Source organism: Meriones unguiculatus, assembly GCF_030254825.1.
Source record: "Meriones unguiculatus strain TT.TT164.6M chromosome 13 unlocalized genomic scaffold, Bangor_MerUng_6.1 Chr13, whole genome shotgun sequence".
Lineage (NCBI taxonomy): Eukaryota > Metazoa > Chordata > Mammalia > Rodentia > Muridae > Meriones > Meriones unguiculatus.
In genome coordinates, this window is record NW_026843580.1 from 2,334,196 (window position 1) to 2,356,055 (window position 21,860).

The 21,860-nt window shown below is 37.3% G+C and overlaps 1 protein-coding gene and 1 non-coding gene across 2 annotated transcripts; both read right to left on the bottom strand.

Annotated features, from left to right (window-relative positions):
• Positions 1–6,895: 6,895 nt before the first annotated feature.
• Positions 6,896–7,002, bottom strand: LOC132650510 (U6 spliceosomal RNA). Its single transcript, XR_009588860.1, has one exon. It is a non-coding gene; the product is annotated as a U6 spliceosomal RNA (small nuclear RNA).
• Positions 7,003–7,106: 104 nt separating this feature from the next.
• LOC110566937 (vomeronasal type-2 receptor 116-like) lies at positions 7,107–16,494 on the bottom strand (the record flags this gene model as incomplete). Its single annotated transcript, XM_021664857.2, is given in 7 exon segments — positions 7,107–7,142; positions 7,144–8,060; positions 9,182–9,305; positions 10,945–11,172; positions 15,021–15,307; positions 15,310–15,823; positions 16,204–16,494. Coding segments are annotated over 7 exon segments (2,397 nt in total), but the record flags the coding sequence as incomplete, so codon positions are not given.
• Positions 16,495–21,860: the final 5,366 nt, after the last annotated feature.

A 21,860-nucleotide genomic window follows, 5' to 3' on the forward strand; every position in this document is an offset into this window, starting at 1 on the left:
GAATCTTCTTCTCTAGCTTGAGGCAACATGATTTCAGCCAACAAGATGGACAGCAAGAGCTTAGGGATCAACTTCCCCATTTGGGCTGTTTTGGACAAGTTTGAAGTGAGAAACTTTCCACAGAATAACAATTTCTCATACGAAAACCTGTTATACCAGGTTTGCCATGGTAGGGGAATTATGAGAAGGCCTGAAAATGTCCATTCATTGTACACACAGGCAAAATAACTGGTCCATGCTTTCCCAAAGCAAAAGTAACCAGTGGAATCTACTCTTCATACTGGACTATTAAGTGTCTCAGAATTTTCTTTTATGATGCATATGTAATCTGTATCTGGAGAACAATGTGATATCTGTACCCAACACAATCAGCTTATTGGAAAAGCCAATAGACCTGACACATTCCTCACTTCCAAGTCACCTACTTAATTTCAGTGCAAAACTCAAATTCCTCTTTACATTCTGAGATTTGACCTTCTCCACTCCTACTCTTTTCTTTTATCCTGGGTTAACCGTGAAGTAGAACTGCCAATGTAACCCATTCTGGCATCTAGAGCAGTGTATTCATCCACTACTTACCCTGCATTAAGGTGTGTGAGAGATCCTTTTCCTTTCTGTAAAAAGTATACTAATTCAAAGGCTTTGCAGTGTGTCTTTTTCCCTTATCTTCAGAGGAAAGCTATCCTGAGCAGAATTGTCTTCCCTAGCCACTGGGACTTTAGGGTAATGAATGTACTGTGTACTGTGATATGGTAGTGATAGAATGCCCCATAAAATAAATCAAATACCCTAAGAATAAGTTGGGTTAATAGGGTGAACAAAACTCTAAATGATACAACAATAATAAAAAAACTATAATAAGAAATATTAACATGTCAAACTGTAGCTTATTTGGTCTTTTCTTTTATGTTTCAATTTAACAGTATTCAATAAGTACATAATACACAGAACCTGTATATTATAAGACTGTATGGAATATAATGGATCAGGGAAACCTACTTCTCAGTAAATCACAGTTCAGTGCAGTCCTGTGTAATAAAGCAAAACTGTTTGTCATTTACCTCAAAGCTGCTTGTCCCTTATACACAGAAAACTAAATATGTAGAATACAAAGATCATTGACAAATTCAACAAGATTCTTTGAAGCAGGATAAAAACAAGTGGTTTTGTGGGAAATTTCTGTAACAGGACTGGACATTTTTAAAATCTTTTATTTCTTGGCGTTTTCTAACAAAAATTATTGTTACCATGTATGAAGTGAGTGATTATGAAAATGGATTCTCTTCATTGTTGACACAGAAATTTTGGTCCAAGAGGATCATAATGTACATCAAACAAGTTTCTCACAGTATTTAAGGAAAAACGTTGAAGAAAATTAAGTTATTTTGTTAATAAAAACATAAGATAGACTGTAAAAACTGAGCTCATGTTTTGACTTTCAAGGTGTAACTGTGCAGTCTTGTATCCTATGTCCTCTTCTCTAGGTATATATAAGAGACTGTATTAACACTATGCTTACTTTCATATCTTTCCATTTCTGAGTTATGAGAGTAAAGTTAAAAAATTAAATCTCAACCTGTATTCTTTGGGGTCTCACTCAAAACTTTATGAAATTATAGGTCCTGTAGTAACTATAACTGGCAGATTCAGGGAATCTGTAGGTATCTTGTATGACCCAGAGTCAAATATAACTTCAAGATGTCTTACTAACATTCTTTAGTTACCTTATTCACATGTGAGAGACAGGAACTCTCTACATTGCCAGAGGAAAAAAAATGCTAATTCTTTTTCTTAACTCTTGAAAGCACTGGGCTGTAGCCATGAAAGAGAAGAGCTAAATCAAAGTTGTATCCTCACATACCAGACAGAATAAATCAAGGCCCCAACATTATTGTTGGAGATGTTGTTCAGTATAGAAAGTATCTGGCTCTTGTTCCATAAGATTTGGGATCTACTCCCAGCACTAACATGATGACTACAAGGTTTTGTAATTTCAGTTGCAGATTATCCAATGCTTATTTCAGACTTCTGCAGGCAACATTCATGCATGTTCAATGCAGACATACATTTGGGAGAAAACAGTTGAAAAAAATTAAAATATTAAAAAATATTTAAATGTGCCTAAGAGTTGTATGAATTGGCCCATTCTGAACACTGTAAACACTTCTGGTGAAAGACCAACAGTGATTTGAAAAAAAAATTGCAGCCAACAAACTAACTTGAGATGTAAAATTCCCAACGCAGAACTTATATCATTCTGTTTTAACTACTGTGTAACCCATTTTTAATACATGTAAAACCATGTTAGCATGTCTCGTTCAGAAATTGAAAATGCTGTTGAAATGACTCCCTAATGAGAATGACATGGACGTTATTCCTAACAAAGCATTCAAAACCTAATTGTAAATATGGTCAAAGTACTGGAAGAACACAAAAGTAACAAAAATTAAATGAGGAAGTCAATCCATGACATGAAAATTGGTTTGAATTTTCCAAGAAAACCCACACTGAAACAGTGCTGGAAAGGAAAACCCAGTAAGCAAATACAAACTTCAGTGTAACACTAACAGAACTATGTTGAAAACACAGTTGAAAATAGGAGACCTGTAGGCATAGGTTTTCCTAAACATACCTTGGGGGTCCTAAATGTCTCTACATTCCTACTGTCCCCCCGACCTAAGTTAGGAGAGAAATCCGGATACATGGAAAGGAAACGTCGACATCTTTAGCTTCTTCCTGCTGGTTGGGTTCTTTGGGGCAATACCAATCTCAGTCACCTGGATTCCAGCAGTCCAATTGAAAATTAAATGGCAGCAGCAATCTCAAAACGTTCTCTGGCGCGTTTCTCTCTTGGAGAGTCCAGAAGTGAAGCTTTGTAAAGGGAAGAAAGTGTAGCAAAGCAATGTGAAGTGATGTGAAGCAATGCAAAACGAAGCGATGCAAAGTGAAGTGATGCAACGCAAAGAGAAGCGATACAAAATGTCTTCTTTTTCTCTGTGGGCGTTTATACTTTCTCAGAGTCCACACCAGGATGTTTTCCAACTGGCCAAAACCATACCCCTTGCACTAGACAGTTTGTAGCAGACAAAGATCAGGAGCCCACTCAGGAGTCTGTTTTCAGTAGTGGATAAAGCACTTCCACATCCCACATTTGGAACCAAAAGGAAAAGCATATTTAGATAACAGAACTGAGGTTTTTTTTAACTTTATTTTTATTAATTACAGTTTATTTACTTTGTATTCCCCCTATAGCTTCCTCCCCGCTCCCCCTCCTAATCCCATCCTTTTTCCCCTTCTCCACCCATGTCTCTCCCCAATTCCACTGATAGGGGAGGTCCTCCTCTCCTTCCTTATTATCCTAGTCTATCAGGTCTCTTCAGGAGTGGCTGCATTGTTTTACTGTGTGGCCTGGATACAAAGGAAGACACATATGGTATAGATTCACTCATATAGACCTATAAGATATGATTAACATAATGCAATCTATACACTTAAAGAAGATAAACAAGAAAGAGGACATGGGGAAGATGATCAATCCTCACTTAGAAATACAAATGGGATGTGCATTAGACGTAGGAGAAAACAAGTAACAGGACAGGAGCCTACCACAGAGGGCCTCTGAAAGACTCTACCTAGCAGAGTATCAAAGCAGATACTAAGACTCATAAGCAAACCTTTGGCAGAGTGCAGGGAATTGTATGAAAGAAGGGAAAGTTAGTATGACATGGAAATGATAGGAGCACTGCAAGGACCAAATATATCTGGGCACAGGGGTCTTTTCTGAGACTGATACTCCACCAGGGACTGTGTATGTATAAACTCTAGAACCTCTGCTTGGATGTAGCCTGTGGTAGCTCAGTAACCAATTGATTTCTCATAGTAAGGGGAACAGGGACTATTTCTGACAGGAACTTAATGGTAGGCCTCTTTGACCTCCCCACCTCCCAAGGGAGGAGCAGTCCTCCTAAGCCACAGAGGAGGACTTTGCAGCCAGTCCTGAAGTTACCTGATAAAACAGGGTTAGATAAAAGGGGAGGAGGTCCTTTCCAATCAATGGACTCTGAAAGGGGCAGGAAGGAGATGAGTGATGGAGGGAGGGATTGGGAAGGAATGAGGAAGCAGGATACAGTTGGGATACAGAGTTCATAAGATGTAACTAATAATAAAAAATAAAATTAAATAAAATAAAAAATAAAGTACAATTATCTCTTTCTAAAACTGTTCTGTATGATTGTGTGGTATAACAGGAATGTGCTTTAGATTATAATATACAAAAATTTCTTCATCTTACTTGACACATATTCGCGTGCACTATCAGCCTTAATTTGTGTAGGTATTCCCATAATTGCCATTATTTCCAATAATTTTTCAATTACACCATCAGCCTTTTCAGAATTTAAAGGAGTTGCCTATGGAAACCCTGAGTGTGTATCAATAGTATGATGTACATACCTTGTTTTCTAATTCTGCAAAATGAAACACATCTATCTGCCGGATTTCATTTATTTGGTACCTCCAGGGTTACTTCAATAGTTAATGGAGTTTGTTTATTGAGAGAACACATGAGACATTTTTTTATCACTTGGCAACAAGTGATAGATTTTTTTTCTTTAAACCTTTACTGTTAACATGATGTTTTTCATGAAATTTTGAGGCTTCTAACACACTTCCTATTAGTAATTGCTCAATTACCTCATTTTCTTGTGCCAATCGACCTGACAAGAATTTATGAGATCAAATATGAGCAATATAAACTGGATAGAAACTACCTCTGATGGCTTGTAGCAATTGCATGAATAACAAAGTCAATTCTGTGTTATCAGGAATAAATTTTGCGGTTTCTATATGGAAAACATTTCTTTCTACATATTGAGAGGCAGTAATTATATTAAGAGATTCAGAAAAATCTAATAATACTATAAAGATTGGATAGAATTCTATTTTTTGAACTGAGGTATATGGGCTTTTGATCACCTTGCTTAATTTGTCTGACATATATCCTGTCATTGCCATCTTGTTTACATCATTATAGAATGTGCCTCAGGTATGGGTGTTGCTTTTACAATATGTGGAAGAATCCAATTACTTCTTTTAAAAGCTGTAGATGTTTGCATATTTGTTGTAGGATATTTGTTATTAATTTCTCTTGTGTAGTTATTGCAATCCCTTTGCCAATCTACATTTATAATCCACAATGACATAATCTGAGCATTAGTAAGAGGAACTACAATTTCAGTCATGTCTGTTCCTGACAATGGATGTGATCTTGTTCTACCTTTTATACTTCAGAAACTTTTTCTATGTACATCTTAAATTTTCTCTTTGTTTTTTTATATATTGATTTTTACTTTTTATATTAATCACAAGTTATTTACTTTGCATCCCAACTGTCACCTCCTCCCTCATTTCCTCCCAAACCCACCCTCCCTCCCCCATCTCCTCCTTGCTCCTCTCCAAGTCCACTGATATGAGATGTCCTCCTCCCCTTCCATCTGACCCCAGTACCTCAGGTATCCTCAGGACTGGCTGCAATGTCCTCCTCTGTGGCTTCCTCTCTTTGCATAATGAGCCCAGTAGGAGAATTAATTGAAACAAAATGACTAAAATACAATCAAGATTAGGATAATGTTCGTTGATCCACATATGCATCTTGCAGCCTTTGTTCTACAAGAATTAACTTTTTTTTTCTGCTTCAGTTGTTAAACATCTTGGACTGTTTATATCTGAATCTCCTTGTAATGTTCAAAATAAATTACTTAATTCATTAGTACTTAATCTAATTGTAGGTCTCAGTAACTTAATGTCTCACAATAATTTTTGAAATTTGTTAAGAGTTTGAAATTTGTCCATATGTAACTGTATCTTATGTGGTCAAATTTTTTGTTGACTTATTTTATAACTTAAATATCTATGTGAATCTCCTTGTTGTAATTTTTGTTCTGGAGCAATATGTAACCCCGAGTACGGAAGAATACTTTGTAGTGTTTTCTTAAACATTTTCTCTAAAATATCTTCCTTAGACTCAGCCAACAAGATATCATCCATGTAACGATAAATGATAGACTGAGAAAATCGCTTATGAATCATTTTTGCTCTGGTCACAGAAAATAGTGACACAAAGTTGGACAATTTAATATTCCCCGCGGAAGCACTCTCCAGTGGTATGTCTTTCTTGGACCACTATTGCTCAGAGTGGGTACTGAGAAAGCTTTCCCTATCTTGCTCTTGCAAGGGTATCGTGAAAAAGCAATCTTTTAAATCAATTATTATTACAGACCAAGAGATAGGTAACAAAGAAGGTAAAGGAATCCCAGTTTGTAAAGGTGACATTGGTTGGATGACTCTTTTCACTGTCCTTAAATCTGTTATCATCCTCCATATCCCTGATTTCTTTTTTGTAACAAACACAGGGGAATTCCATGGGCTCGTAGACTCTGCTATATGTTGAGCCTCTTCTACCAGTGGGTCAAGTGTGTGCAATTTTTCTTTGTTATGGGCCACTGCTCTCACCACACAGAGACCTATGTGACGTGATTGCAACTTCAGGGGTAGGGCTATTGGTATTCCAGCAGTGGCCCCTAGTATAAATTTGAAAACCCAATCCCTGTGATACCCTGTGCTTGGACAGTAGGCACAGCTTGGGATCGTTCTTGATTACACACATCAATACCTTCCCCAGGAGCATCTAACATTTCACCCTCAATTTCATCATTTGTTGGCTCTGGGATTACAGAAATATTAATTTGATCACACCATTGCTGTAAACGATTTCTTCCCCATGAAATTTTGGGTATATCAGCCACAGAAGGTCTCGACTTGCATGTTTGCCCTTGTGGTCCTACACATTAAATGCATCATACACTTGCTCTTATTTGAGAAAGTGTCCTGTTTTCAAAATAATATGGAGTGCTTTACAAATTTACCAGTCATCTTTGTGCATGGGCCATGCGAATCTTCTGAGTATTATTCCAATTTTAGTATATGTGCTGCCAAAACTAGCATAATTTATTGAAATTAAATGAAGAATTTTATGCCAACAAAAATCACAATCATATAAGAGATAAAGAGATAGTGGGAGACTTGCTTCCGCCATTGTATTTAATTCACTAACATAGAATAATTTTATTTTTAATTACATTTGAAATGAATATTCTGTCTTGAACGGGTTTTGTACCTGATGTCAACACAGCAGTTCTTATCTGGCCTTATCAAAATGATGTAGCATTTGTGGGCAAAGATCAAGCCAAGCAGAGCTGCACTGGAAGCCAAGATAGAGAATACTTCCATAGCCACCATGACCTTCCCCTTTGTGCTGTGGTAGACAGGGAGCAACGTGACCCACACACAGAAGAATACCTGCATGCTGAATGACAGAAACTTGGTTTCATTGAATGTGTCAGGCAGATTCCTGGAAAAGAAAGCCATGGTGTAACTCCCAAGTGCCAAGGAGCAGAGGTATCCCAAGACACAGTGGAAAGCAACTGCTGAACCCTTGTTGCACACAATGATGATGTGGGCATGTTCTGCATGAGCATCTTGTTCAACGAAGGGTGGAGAGGAAAACAACCAGACTCCACAGAGAATAAGTTGGATCAGTGTGCAAAAAGGAATGATGAAATTAGGGGCTCTTGATACCATTAACCACCTCACCAGTCTAGCTGGAACAGTGACCTTGAATGCAATAACCACTGTGATAGCTTTGGCCATCACTGTGGAGAGAGCCACAGTGAAGAAAATCCCAAATGCTGTCTGCTGCATGATGCAGGTGGTTGTGTTGGGCCGGCCAATAAAGAGCAAGGAACTGAGGAAACAGATGATGAGTGTCAACAGCAGGGTGTAGCTGAGAGCCCGATTATTGGCCTTGACAATGGCTGTGTCTCTGTATTTCACAAAGACTACTAGGACCGCAGCTGTGAGTGCAGAGAAGCACAGTGCTGTGATGGTGAGAGCCATCCCCAAGGGGTCTTTGTAGGTCAAAAAGCTCACAGTTTTCTTGAGACAGTGGTTATTGTTTGGGTCTGCATAGTGACTTTCTGGACACTTCACACACTGGTCCATATCTGTTCAGAAATGAAGTATCTGTGATTCAATCCTCAGGTAGTCCCCTTTACCCTAAGCTGTTACTCAGCCTCAGCTCTTTGAAATGTTCCTTGACTCTGATTTTTTAGATTTGATTTTGTATTCAGGCACTTTTCTCAAGTAGTCTGTCAGTTGAAGGAGTTCTCTGGTTGAATTTTTGGGGTCACTCATATATACTATCATATCATCCGTGAATAGTGAAACTTTAACCTCTTCCTTTCTGATTTGTATCCCTTATATATCCTTTAGTTGTCTTATTGCTCTAGCTAAAACTTCAAGTATTATTTTGAAAAGATATGGAGAGAGTGGTCAGCCTTGCTTTTTCCCTGATTTTCAGTTGGATTGATTTAATTTTCTCTCCATTGAGTTTGATGTTGGCTTTAGGCTTGCTATATATTGCTTTTACTTTTCTAGTGAGACACAGATAAGGAGTGGATCACATGAGAGAGAAGGTAAGGAGAAACTCAGGAAGTAGGGGGAGGGGAAATTTGTTCATATTATATTGTATGAGAAAGAGTCTATGTGTAGGAAAAGAAAGGCAGATTCAAAAGGACAATTTATATGAAATAATCGACTTTCCATAAGAAACTTTATCATAAAGATAAAATACATGTACGAGGGAATTCAAACCCATCTCTTGAGTCAGCTGCAGTGTTGAAAAACACTTGTACTAAGAATAAACAAAAATAGGATATGAGAAATCTAAGCCTTAAGTGATTCATAAATGTGAGTATAAAGAAATGGGGCTCGAAATACTGTGTCTAAGGTGGAAATAAATAGACCATTAATTTCTGTGCAATGTGGGTCATTTTAAGGAAGAATATTTGCAATGGATCAGCAATGTGAGTCAAGGATGACTTTAATGTCTAGAGTGCTTTATCTATGCATAGTCTGTCTACTTATCATCTGTGTATCTATGTATCCAGGTATGTATCTATGTATGTGTTACCTATCTTTCTAAAAGAAAATAAAAATAACAACAATACTTAAGTTTCTAATCAAGGAAAAAGTTCATATCTTCTCTCCTGTCCTGTTGCATTTGCCTAGGTATTGCAGATAACCTGTGTATAAATAAGAAGATCCTCTGTAAGCCTGTATTTACCTGTCTCATTTGAAATCTCATTTTCTACACAAGGAGTGCAATCAAAGCAGCAGACAGCCTTGCCTTCCTGGGCAGCTTTTCTGAATCCTGGTCTACAGCTCTCACTGCACACAGACTGAGGAATCTGAGGGAAATAAAAGTTATTAGCAACAGCTTAGTCTGGGTAAGTAGAGTATTTCTTAGTATCACAGAACAGTAAATGTGCAAATGATTACACATACTATTTTAAACATTGGATTTGAGTATTGTTGATTTTGGCAGCTTTGGGGCTACCTAAACCACATGTTTAAATCTTGGTACAATACATAAAGCTGCTGTTAAGAGTAGGTCATTAAAGTAATGTTCTAGAAAGTCACAGCATGGCTCTAGAAAGCTGTCTGTGTATTTGCCAATAGGGTGAGCTTTTATATCCAATGCGGTTGTGCATGCTGAGAATTTGACAAGCTTGGCTTCATCATGGAAACAAATCTTTGGGCATTTCTGTGAAGCGTTTTATGTGAGATGAAAGATCCACCACAAAATGAGGCCAATATTTCATTGGCTACTATCACAAATAGAATCAAAAGAAGATAGAAGGGGAACAACTACATTCTTTAATCTCTGATTTTGTTCTGTGAATCTGATGTCATCATCTAATTTGTCTCCTAAAACGTACTTTTCCCAACACGATCTACTTCATGTTCACAGTGTCAGCCATGCTTGGAGTTCTCTCTTCAGTTGCTTTTCTAAACTATTTACCTGTACCAGCAAACCAAATATCACGATATCACATACACACACACACACACACACACACACACACACCTGTCATGCAATTCTACCTTTGGATTGGCTGGCAAAAAAAAAGCCACATTTTCTCTCACTGAATTTTCTTAGGGTGCATAACCAAATAACTTTCTTTTAATGTTTGGAGGCAATGACAAAAATGTAACAGACACTCTGGTTATAAGACTTGCATGAGCTGCTACCTACTAGGGTATCAAAGGTGTTAATGAGACTCGTATCCGTATCCAAACTTTGGGCAGAGTGTAGTGAATCTTATGGAAGAAGAGAGAGATAGAAATATGCGGAGGGGACAGGAACTGCACAAAGAGACAAACAGATCCAAAAAACCAGAGCCCAGGGGGACCTGCAAAGACTGATATTCCAACCAAGGAGCATGCATGGAGAGGACTTAGATGCCTTGCTAAGAGGAAGACCATAGACTGCTCACATTCCAAGTAGTTTCCCTACTAAGGGGTCATGGGCTGTCTCTGTCATGAACTGAGTGGCCAGCTCTTTGATCACCTCCCCTTTGTGGGTGGTGTGCAGTCTGAGAAAGATGATGCAGCCAGCCCTGATGATACCTGATAGGCTAGGGTCTGATAGAAGAGGAGCAGGTCCTTCCTTCTCAGGTGCCTAAAGAAAGGTCATAGAGAGAAAATAGAGGGGGTGGGGGGGATTAAGAAGAGATGAGTGAGAAGGCTACATCAGGGATAGAAACTGACCAAATTGTATAGATAGATAGATAGATAGATAGATAGATAGATAGATAGATAGAAGAATAAAGAACTGCATGAGCTTTATTCAAATGTTAAAATAAGTTTTTAATTGATCAGAGACAAGGAATGAGAAAGCAGTCTATATTGGCTGTAATTATGAGTGGTTCCTTAATTGTAGTTAGATATTGGTTGGTACTGAATGACTGTCCAATGGTTATTACATCCTGAAAATTATTTTAGTTTTCATGAAAAGTCAAAGCAGTGAGATGAAACACAAGTCACCTTTGTAAACCTTGTTGGCCATTGAGTCAACTGCTCAGATAAAGACAACTGTTGACTCTCGGGAGCATATGGAGAAAAGTTTCCTACTTTCACCCTTAATCCAAGACTCTTTGGAAAATTCCAAAAGTTGAGAATATCATACACTGAGTCTAAGTTTCTTCCCTCATCCATTACTGTGTGACTGCTCACATGATTTTCCAGAAGGGTGTTCTTTAGGAAAGGGTGGAGCTAGGAGAGAGTCAAAAACATGTCTTGAAATACATCTCAGAAAATGCAAATATTTTTAAAAGGTAACACAATGAAATCTCAGTGTTTTTAATCCCTCATGGTAAAAAGCATATTTGAAAGAAATTCTTTCAAAGAAATTCGAGACAGCTCATTCAAGCAACTTAATGGCTCACTTAAAAACCTTAGTGTGTGTGGGGGAAACAAAGCAGACACACCAAAAAGGAGTAGACCGCTGGAAATAATCAAACTCAGGGCTGAAATCAATCAAGTAGAAACAAATAAAACAATTCAAAGAATGAATGAAACTAAGAGCTAGTTCTTTGAGAAAATATACAAGGTAGACAAACCCTTAGCCAAGCTTACTAAAAGCCAGAGAGGTACCATCCAAATCAACAAAATCAGAAATGAAAAAGGGGACATAATTACAGACACTGAGGAAATCCAAACAATCATTAGGACTTACTTCAAAAGTCGATATGACACAAAATTTGAAAATCTAAATGAAATGGACAGAGTTCTTGACAGATTCCACTTACCAAAACTGAATCAAAACCAGGTAAATCAATTAATTAGTCCTATGTCCCCTAAGGAAATAGAAGTGTTCATCAAAAGTTTCTCATCCAAAAAAAAAAAAAAAAAAAAAAAAAAAAACAGGACCAGATGGTTTCATTGCAAAATTCTACCAGACCCTCAAAGAAGAGCTAACTCAAGTTCTCTTCAAACTATTCAACAAAATAGAAACAGAAGGAACACTGCCAAACTCATTCTATGAAGCACATTCACCTTGGTACCTAAAGCTCACAAAGACCCAACAAAGAAAGAAAATTTCAGGCCAATCTCCCTTATGAACATTGATGCAAAAATACTCAACAAAATACTTGGAAACCGAATACAAGAACACATCAAAGATATCATCCAGTATGACCAAGTAAGCTTCATCCCAGGTATGCAGGGTTGGTTCAATATACAGAAATCCATAAATGTGATCCACCATATTAACAAATTGAAAGAAAAAAAAACCACACATGATAATCTCCTTAGATGCTGAAAAATCATTTGACATAATCCAACATCCATTCATGTTTCAAATATTGGAGATATCAGGGAAACAAGGCAGATACCTAAACATAGTAAGGACAATATACAGCAAGACTATAGCCAACCATAAAATACATGGAGAGAAACTTAAAGCAATCCCACTGAAATCAGGGACAAGGCAAACCTGCCTACTCTTTTCATATGCCCTAAACATATTTCTAGAAGACCTTGCTAGAGGAATAAAATAATTAAAGTTGATCAAGGGGATACAAATTGGAAAGGAAGAAGTCACATTATCACTATTTGGAGACAATATGATAGTATACCTGAGTGACCCCAAAAATTCTACCAGGGAACCTACGGCTGATATACACCTTCAGCAACGTGGACAGATACAACTTTAACTCAAAAAATCAGTAGCGCTCCAGTATACAAAAGACAAAAGGGCTGAGAAAGAAATTAGGGAAACAACACCCTTCACAATAGCCATAAAGGATATAAAGTATCTTGGTGTAACCCTAATCAAGCAAGTCAAAGAATTGTATGAATAAAAATTTGAAGTCTCTGAAGAAAGAATTAGAAGAAAATATCAGAAATTTGAAAGATCTCCCATGCTCCTGGCTTGTCAGGATTGACATAGATAAATGGCCATCTTACCAAAATCAGTCTACAGATTCAACACAATTCACATCAAATTACCAACACAATTCTTTGTAGACCTAGAAAGAAAAATTCTCAACTTCATATGGAATAACAAGAAAATCAGAACTGTTATGAACAATCCTCTACAATAAAAGATCTTCTGGAGGTATCTCTATCCCTAAACTTAAGCTATACTATAGAGCATCAGTAATAAAAACTGCATGGTACTGATATAGAAACAGAATGGTGGATCAATGGACCCGCACAGAAGACCCAGAAATAAACCCACAACCTTATGGACCCCTGATCTTTGACAAAGATGCTAAAACCATTCAGTGGAAAAAAGACAGCATCTTCAACAAATGGTGCTGATCTAACTAGATATCTACATGTAGAAAAATGCATATAGAAGCATACTTATCACCCTGCACAAAACGAAATTCCAAGTGGATCAAAGACCTCTAATAAAACCAGAGGCACATTAAATCGTTAAGGAGTAAAAGTGGGGAATACCCTTGAACTCATTGGCACAGGAGACAACATTCTGAACAGAACACCAACAGCACAGGCTCTAAGAGCAACAATCCATAAATGGGGCCTCATGAAACTGAAAAGCTTCTGTAAAGCAAAGGACACCATCATCAAAACAAAACAAATGCCTACAGATTGGGAAAAAATCTTCACCAAATCTATATCTGACAGAGGGCTAATATCCAGTATATATAAAAAACTAGAGAAGCTGAAAAGCAACAAACCAAGTAATCCAATTAAAAAATGGGGAACAGAGCTAAACAGAGAATTCTCGATTGAGGAATATTGAATGGCAGAGAAACACTTAAAGAAATGCTCGATGTCATTAGCCATCATCAAAATACGAATCAAAATGACCCTGAGATTTCACCTCACACCCATCAGAATGGCCAAGATGAAAAATTCAAGTGACAACACATGCTGGAGAGGTTGTGGAGAAAGGGGAACACTTCTCCACTGCTGGTGGGAATGTAAGCTTGTACAATCACTTGGGAATTCAATCTGGTGGTTTCTCAGACAACTAGGAATAGTGCTTCCTCAAGATCCAGCTATACCACTCCTAGGCATATATCCAAAAGAGGCTCAAGTACACAATAAGGACATTTGCTCAACCATGTTTGCAGCAGCCTTATTTGTAATAGCCAGAAGATGGAAACAACCCATATGCCCCTCTACTGAAGAACGGATACAGAAATTGTGGTACATCTACACAATGGAGTATTACTCTGCAAAGAAAAGCAAGGAAATCATGAAATTTGCAGGTAAATTGTGGGACCTGGAAAGGATCATCCTGAGTGAGACATCCCAGAAAGAGAATAACACACACGGTATATACTCACTCATATTGGTATATAATATAGGAGAAACCTATTAAAATCTGTACACCTAAGAAGAAACTAATCAAGAGGGAGGACTCTGGCTAAAATGCTCAATCCCCATCCCACAAGGCAAAGTAGATGGACATCAGAAGAAGAAGAAAACAGGAAACAAATTAGGAATCTGCCACAGAGGGCCTCTGAAAGGCTCTGCCCTGCAGACTATGAAAGTAGATGCTGAGACTTATGGCCAACTGTTGGGCCGAGTGCAGGGAATCTTAGGAAAGAAGTGGGAAACAGTAAGATCTGGAGAGGACAGGACATCCACAAGGAGAGCCACGGAATCAAAATATCTGAGCACAGGGGTCTTTTCTGTGACTGATACTCCAACCAAGGACCATGCATGGAGAATACCTAGAACCCCTGGACAGATGTAGCCCATGGCAGTTCAGAAATCAAATGGGTTCCATAGTAATAGGAACAGGGACTATCTCTGACATGAACTGATTGGCCTGCTCTTTAATTACCTCCTCCTGAGGGGAAAGCAGCATTACCAGGCCACAGAAGAAGACAATGCAGCCATTCCTGAAGAGACCTAATTGACTAGGATCAGAAGGAAGGAAAAAAAGACCTCCCCTAACAGTGGACTTGGGGAGGGGCATGCATGCAGAGGGTAGAAGAAGGGAGTGATTGGGTAGGGAGGAGGGAGGGAACCACAGGGAGGATACAAAGTGAATAAAGTGTAATTAATAAAAAAAGAAAAAAGTTTAAATAAAAAAATGTCACATTGCTGATATTACAACACACAAGAAGCGATATTACATGCCAGGGGAAGAATTCCATTTCTTTTCCATTAGCATATGGTTGCTTCTGTATTTGCTGAAGGTTCATCTCATGGAGACTGTAGGCCACAGCATACATAGCATTGTATATATTGTAGCTCTCTTCACTCAGGGCTGCGTCAAAAATATTTTTGGTCAGGAAATCCAAAGAAGCATTGGGTTGGCAGTTTTCCAAAAGTTGACAGTCAAGCTCAGAAAATGAGCACTTGAAGAACAAATACCAAAACTTAGGAAGATAAGTGTCTTCAGGGTATTTGTAGGGATTAACTGAATAAAATTTGTAAACTCAACCATCTCTTTATGATGGTGTGTAAAAAGGAGACTCCCATGAAATGAGTCTACCATGAAATAATCAGCATGGCTGACAGCATCCCACTGAGAGTTTAAGACCCAGACTTTCCATGTCAAAAACAGGTGCCCAATGTGTCGCATTAAACCTTGTAAAGAACCAATGTCCCCATATATAACTATCACATTTACTGAGGATTCCTGAATCTCCTCCAGATTTTTCCATAATTCATTGGAAAGTGAATTCATGGTGCCAGAGATCAATTTCATAAAGGCTATGCAGATGCCATTACTCTCCGTATCTTTTCTCAAGTCTGACAGCATCTGATTCCCTCTGTGGTCATCTGGGAGAATCAGACCAACCCAGGACCATCTGAAATGAAGCAGCAAAGAGACTATGGCAAGTGATAAATATGTGTCCTTGGGCGCCATCTGATAGAGAGAATTAAACTGACCTTGATCATTCAAGGTCCAATCAAAAGGCCCAAAAGAGATCTGTAGAAAAACAAAATTGGTAACCAGATAAAGAACACTCACATTAAACACAATTTCCATCTTGAATCAACAGATGTAAACAGTCAGGATGGAGATAGTTTTGCCATGTTTTAAAAGACAAATAAATAAATAAATAAACAAAATCAAAACCAGAGTTTTTCACAAAAATTTCTGCCAGGTCTCCAGTTTCAATACGCTAAATGGTCTGACCCACCTGTTCTTCCTTTTTATTTCAAGTACTGGAAATATGGATCTATCATCAAGGACCTTCATACTTTCCTTTGATATTGGATTATCTAGTGCCTCTTTTTTACATTTTCAGACACTTGTACTGTTAACAAAGAATACATGACTCCTCGTTTTCACTCCCCATCCCTCACCTGAGGTATTCTGTAGATTTGTAGTACTGTCCCAATGTGAGCAGATGTTGCCCATGATGTTCCTGTGAGTGCAGCAGGTGACATTCTCTTCCTTACACAGTTGTAATTAAGTGCATGATTCCTTGTCAGCCAATGAAAGGGGCGAATAAGGATACTCTTTTCAGCAAATCCAATATTATGTGGCTCAAAGCCCAGAGTTGTGTTGGGTAGTAGATGAGGATTTCTATTGATCTCCTCAATGGCAAATACCAGGGCCAGAACAAACTGGTAGTTCTTAAACTTATACCTAAATAGATTTCATAAAATCACAAAGGAGAAAAACAGACCATACAACCTTCGTACTTAGTTCAATAGCTTTTATATTCAAATGTCAATGTCTCTATAAAATCCATATTTTAATATCTTTTTATGAGTGACTGAAAGTGGAAAAGGAATTTTAAGTAGAATCAGGTGAGCTCCTACAGTATGAACACTCATTAATTATGGTCACCATAATTAAATATGTAATTGTTTTATTTATCTTTTATGTGAGGAAAAACATTTAAAAAACTGTCCAGGAGGATCAATCCTCACTCAGAAAGACAAACAGGATGGACATCGGAGGAAGAAGAGAACAGGAAGCAGGACAGGAGCCTACCACAAAGGGCCTCTGAAAGAGTCTACCCAGCAGTGTATCAAAGCAGATGCTGAAGCTCTTAACCAAACTTTGTGCAGAGTGTAGTGAAACTCAGGAAAGAGCAGGGAGATAGCAAGACCTGGAGAGGAAAGGAGCTCCACAGGGAAAGCAACAGAACCTAAAACTCTGGACACATATATCTAATGTGAAACTGATACTCCAACCAAGGACCATTCATGGATATTAGTTAGAACCCCTGCTCATATGTATCCCATGGCAGCTCAGTATCTAAATGGGTTCCTTAGAAAGGGCACTGTCTTTGATGTGAACTCAGTGGCTGGCTCTTTGATCACCTTCCCCTGATGGGTGAGTAGCCTTACCAGGCCACATAGGAATACAATGCATCTAGTTCTGATGAGACCTGATAGGCTAGTGTCAGATGGAATGAGAGGAAGTCCTCCGCTATCAGTGGGCTTAAAGAGGGGCAAGGGAGGAGATGAGGGAAGGAGGGTGGATGAAGAGGGAATATAGGAGGGGGCTACAGCTGGGATACAGAATGAAAAAAAGTGTAATTAATATACAAAAAATAAAAATGAAATTGAAAATTTAAATGATATGATTAATATTGAAATGTATTTAATTTCACATTAAATATGGGATAAATTTTATGCAACCCAAGATCATTCAGAGAGAAGTGATGAACAGTCTTCAACTTGCTTGGTGTTTGGGTTGCCTGTAATCAGTAGGATTTTGCAAAGCATATTTTAAAAGCAAATTTTTTTTTCTTTAAAAATTAAGTTAATGGGTTCATTTTGAAGGGAAAAATCTGTTCATGTATATAAGGAAATAAGTTCTGACAAATCATCAGAACTCCTTATATCTGGAGTTGATATGAAAAGAGATTATATCTCTTTCAGCCTCCGTGATTATGAAAAGAGATTATATCTTGATTCAATCACCCAGTTTTTTTTTTGGGAGAACATTATATGTAAAGAATAACACAAATTTAATTCAAATCATATTATGATTTGTCATTTTATGATATTTTTAATGAGGTGTCCAAGATAACACTATATAGACTAGTCTGGCCTTGAACTCAAAGATATTTTACTGTCTTCCCCTCTGAATTTCTGGGATTAATCCATGTGTATTATCACCTGAATTTATTTTACCTTAGTGTGTATTTATGAGATGTGTGCATCACTTATGAGGTTGTAAGACTCTTTTCAGGTACAGGTTCAGGAGTCTCAAGAACTTTAAGTGCAAAACATAGAAAGCCATCCAGTGTCAGTCCAAGCTATCCACATTTATTCACACAGTGTCTCTCCATCACTCATTTCATTAATGAGAGACTGACTGGCTTATTTGATTGGCAGAGACAGTTTGACCATTTAGATCTGGTTTCTCAGGAACACATTCTTTAAAGCAATCTGGTCTTTCAATTACTAATTTATTTTTCTGTATCTCCTTTCCCAGTGCTATGAGGAGGAGAATGTTCCATAACGACTGGTGTGGCATTCTGGTCAGCAAACTTGTAGGGAGTCATCTCTCCCTAGATGATCACCTTCCATGTGATCACTGGATTACAAGAGTAGGTTCATGCTCTTTGAGAGATCTGACCTCAGGTCCTCATACTTACAACTAAGGCATTTTACCTTACTAGGCAACTCTTGATTTGTTTAATAATGTTGTGAAGAAAAACTACACTCTTAATGATACCAAAAGCCCCCTATACAAAGGAATATCATCTCATTTTAGTGTCAAAGTGTGCTGTTCACAAGCTCTTTCTTTCAGGTTATACTTAGTAAATTGTTCTTCAGTTGAATATAGAAATACTTTATATTAAGACATTTTCAGGGATTTATAGAAAAGAAATAATATTTTGTATAATTTATAAAATATATAGGGAAGTAAATTATTTCTACATTAAGCATACTTGGAAAGGAAAGAAACAGGGCATCTTTAGATGTAGAATTTTACTGCAGAATTTTGGCCTTTTAGTCACAAGTTTTTTTTTCTCTCCATGATGTGTTTGCATATCTGATTCTTTTTCTTCCTTACTCTTTTTCCAACAATATATTTTCCTTTAGCACAGCTGCTGGTCTGACAAAAATCTGATATGCCTGTTGGCTCAAATAACCTTGTCTTATTTTCCTTTCTCCTCTAAACTTCTTCTTTGAGATGCTTCTGAAATTTATAACTTGCATACTCAAGTGGATTTCTTTTAAACCAAATGGATTTTTCAAGAAACTTCACATATAAAGATTTCGTATATAAAAATTATAGCCAATTGGTAAATCGTATTAGCAATTAGCAATTGTATTTAGCATGGGGAATTATTAAAATCACACAAAATTTAAGAGCAGTGTTACCTTTTATGAAGAATAAAGAAGGAATACAAAGGCTACCAATGAAAATATTTTAGTTAAAAAATCCATCACAAAGAACTCTCAAATCAACAACATGAGTCGCTAAAATTAATCAGACCAGGAGTCTGTACCTCTCAGTGAACTTGTATTAAATTATAATAATGATTCAAATCATTTTAAGAAAATCAAATACCTCAGTGTCCAAGTGGGTTCCATAGTAATGGGAAGAGGGACTGCCTCTGACAGAAACTGATTGGCCTGCTTTTTGATCACCTCCTCCTGAGGGGAGAGCAGCCTTACCAGGCCACAGAAGATGACAATGCACTCACTTCTGATGAGATCTGATAGACTAAGATCAGAAGGAAAGAGAGGGGGACCTCCCCTATCAGTCATCTTGGGGAGGCGCATGTGTGAAGAAGGGAGAGGGAAGGTGGGATTAAGAGGAGAGGAGACAGGGGTTTATGGGGGGATACAAAGTAAATAAAGTGTAATTAATAAAAGTTTAAAAAAAAGCAACTGTATTTGCTTACACAGGCTCAGAACAAGTAATGGAATTTTTAACAATATTACTTGTCATGATGTCAGAAGAATGTTATATTTAAATTTAGAAATGTATTTTTAAAACATGTGGAAAAAATTAAAATATTATTCTTAAGCCTTTAAAAAAAGAAAATCAAATACCATACATCTTTCATATTCATTATCTAGAATATATATCAATAAGGTCTAATATTGGCTCTTGCAGAACTTGATGGTATGACTCCTTTCTGAGGACACTACATACTTGAATTACAGAACATGGAGAAATCCAGCTGGTCCTCACCTGGATGTTTTATCTATGCTGGCTAGATTCATAGTGCTCAAAGGTGTTATGCATGCTACCAAACTAAATAAAAGCAAGCATCGCTCTCACTCACCTGTGAACCATGGGGTATCCACTAATGACTGGCTTTATATGATATGTTCTCTGGTATAAAAATGGGCACACTTGTTATAAGAAAATGAATAAGATAGACATATCCTTAGCCAAACTAACTCAAAAGCAGAAAGACATTATCCTAATCAACAATGAAAAGGGTGACATAACAACAAACACTGAGGAAATAAAAAGAATGATTAGGCTTTACTTCACAAGCCTATAGGCCAGAAAATTTGAAAATCTAAATGAAATGGCCAATTTCTTGATAGATACCACTTGCCATGAATCCAGATCAGTTAAACAAATTAAATAGTTGTGTATCCCCTAAGGAAACAGAAGTAGTCACCAAAAGTCTCCCATCTAAAAATTGTCCAAGGCCAAATGGTTTTAGCACAGAATTCTGCCAGACCTTCCAAAATAGCTCATACCAATATTCTTGAAAATACACTTCTATTCCACAAAATAGAAACAAACAGACATTAACAAAGTCATCTGTGAGGCCACAGTCTCCTTGTTATCTAAACTACACAAAGACCCAACAAAGAAAGGTTCAGACCAATCTCCCATATGAACATTGATGAGAAAATTCTCAATGTGTGTAAACCAAAAGCAAGGACACATCGAAAACACTCTTCATGATGAGCAAGTAGGCTTCATCCCAAGCATGGAGCTGTGGCTCAATATACAGAAAACCATCAATGTAATTCACTGTATAAACAAACAAACAAACAAAAAACCCCACAGGATCATCTCCTTAGAAACTAAAAAGCACTTGACACAATACAACATCCATTTATGTTTAAAGTCTCGAGTCTTCAGGGATACAAGGAACATACCTAAATATAGTAAAGGTAATATACAACAAGTCTATAGCCAACATCAAACTAACTGGGAGAAACTTAAATCAATCCTGCTGAAATCAGGGACAAAGCAAGGCTGCCCACTCTTTTTTTATTTTTTCAGCAGAGTACCTGAGTCCTAGCTAGAGCAGTAAGACAACTGAAGGAGATCAAAGGAATATTAATTGGAAAAAAGTCAAAGTATCACTATTTGCAGATGATATGGTCGTATACCTAAGGGATGCAAAATACTGTACTAGAGAACTCCTTCAGATCATAAACAGCCTCATAAAGGGGCTGGAAAAATACTTAACTAGAAAGAAAGAAAGAAAGAAAGAAAGAAAGAAAGAGAAGAAGAAAGAAAGAAAGAAAGAAAGAAAGAAAGAAAGAAAGAAAGAAAGAAAAGAAAGGAAAGAAAAAAACAGTAACCTTGCTGCACACAAAAGACAAATGGGCTGGGAAAGAAATTGGGTCAACAACACCCTTCACTACAGCCACAAAAATCAGAATATGACTTGGTGTAACTCTAACCAAACAAGCAAAAGACATGTATGAAAAAGAAATTCAAGTCATTGAATGAAGAAATAATAGAGAATATTAAAAGATCTCCCATGTTCAAGGATACACATTACTAAGGCATTACTCAATTGAGTCTTCCTCCACTCCAATGGCTCAGATTTGAGTCTAGTTCACAGAAAACATTCCAGGACACAAGTAAATATGAGACCAAAAGTCAACAAATGTTTTAGACCATCTGAAAATGTTAAGAAAGAGGTAGTTATGAATGAACATTCATGAGCTAATGAATATTCTTATTAAGATAATGATTGTCACAGAATAGGCAGACAAATCAGTTTTAAAGAACATAAATCGGAGAAATTTCCTGTGTTAATTCTAAATTTCTACTCATCAGA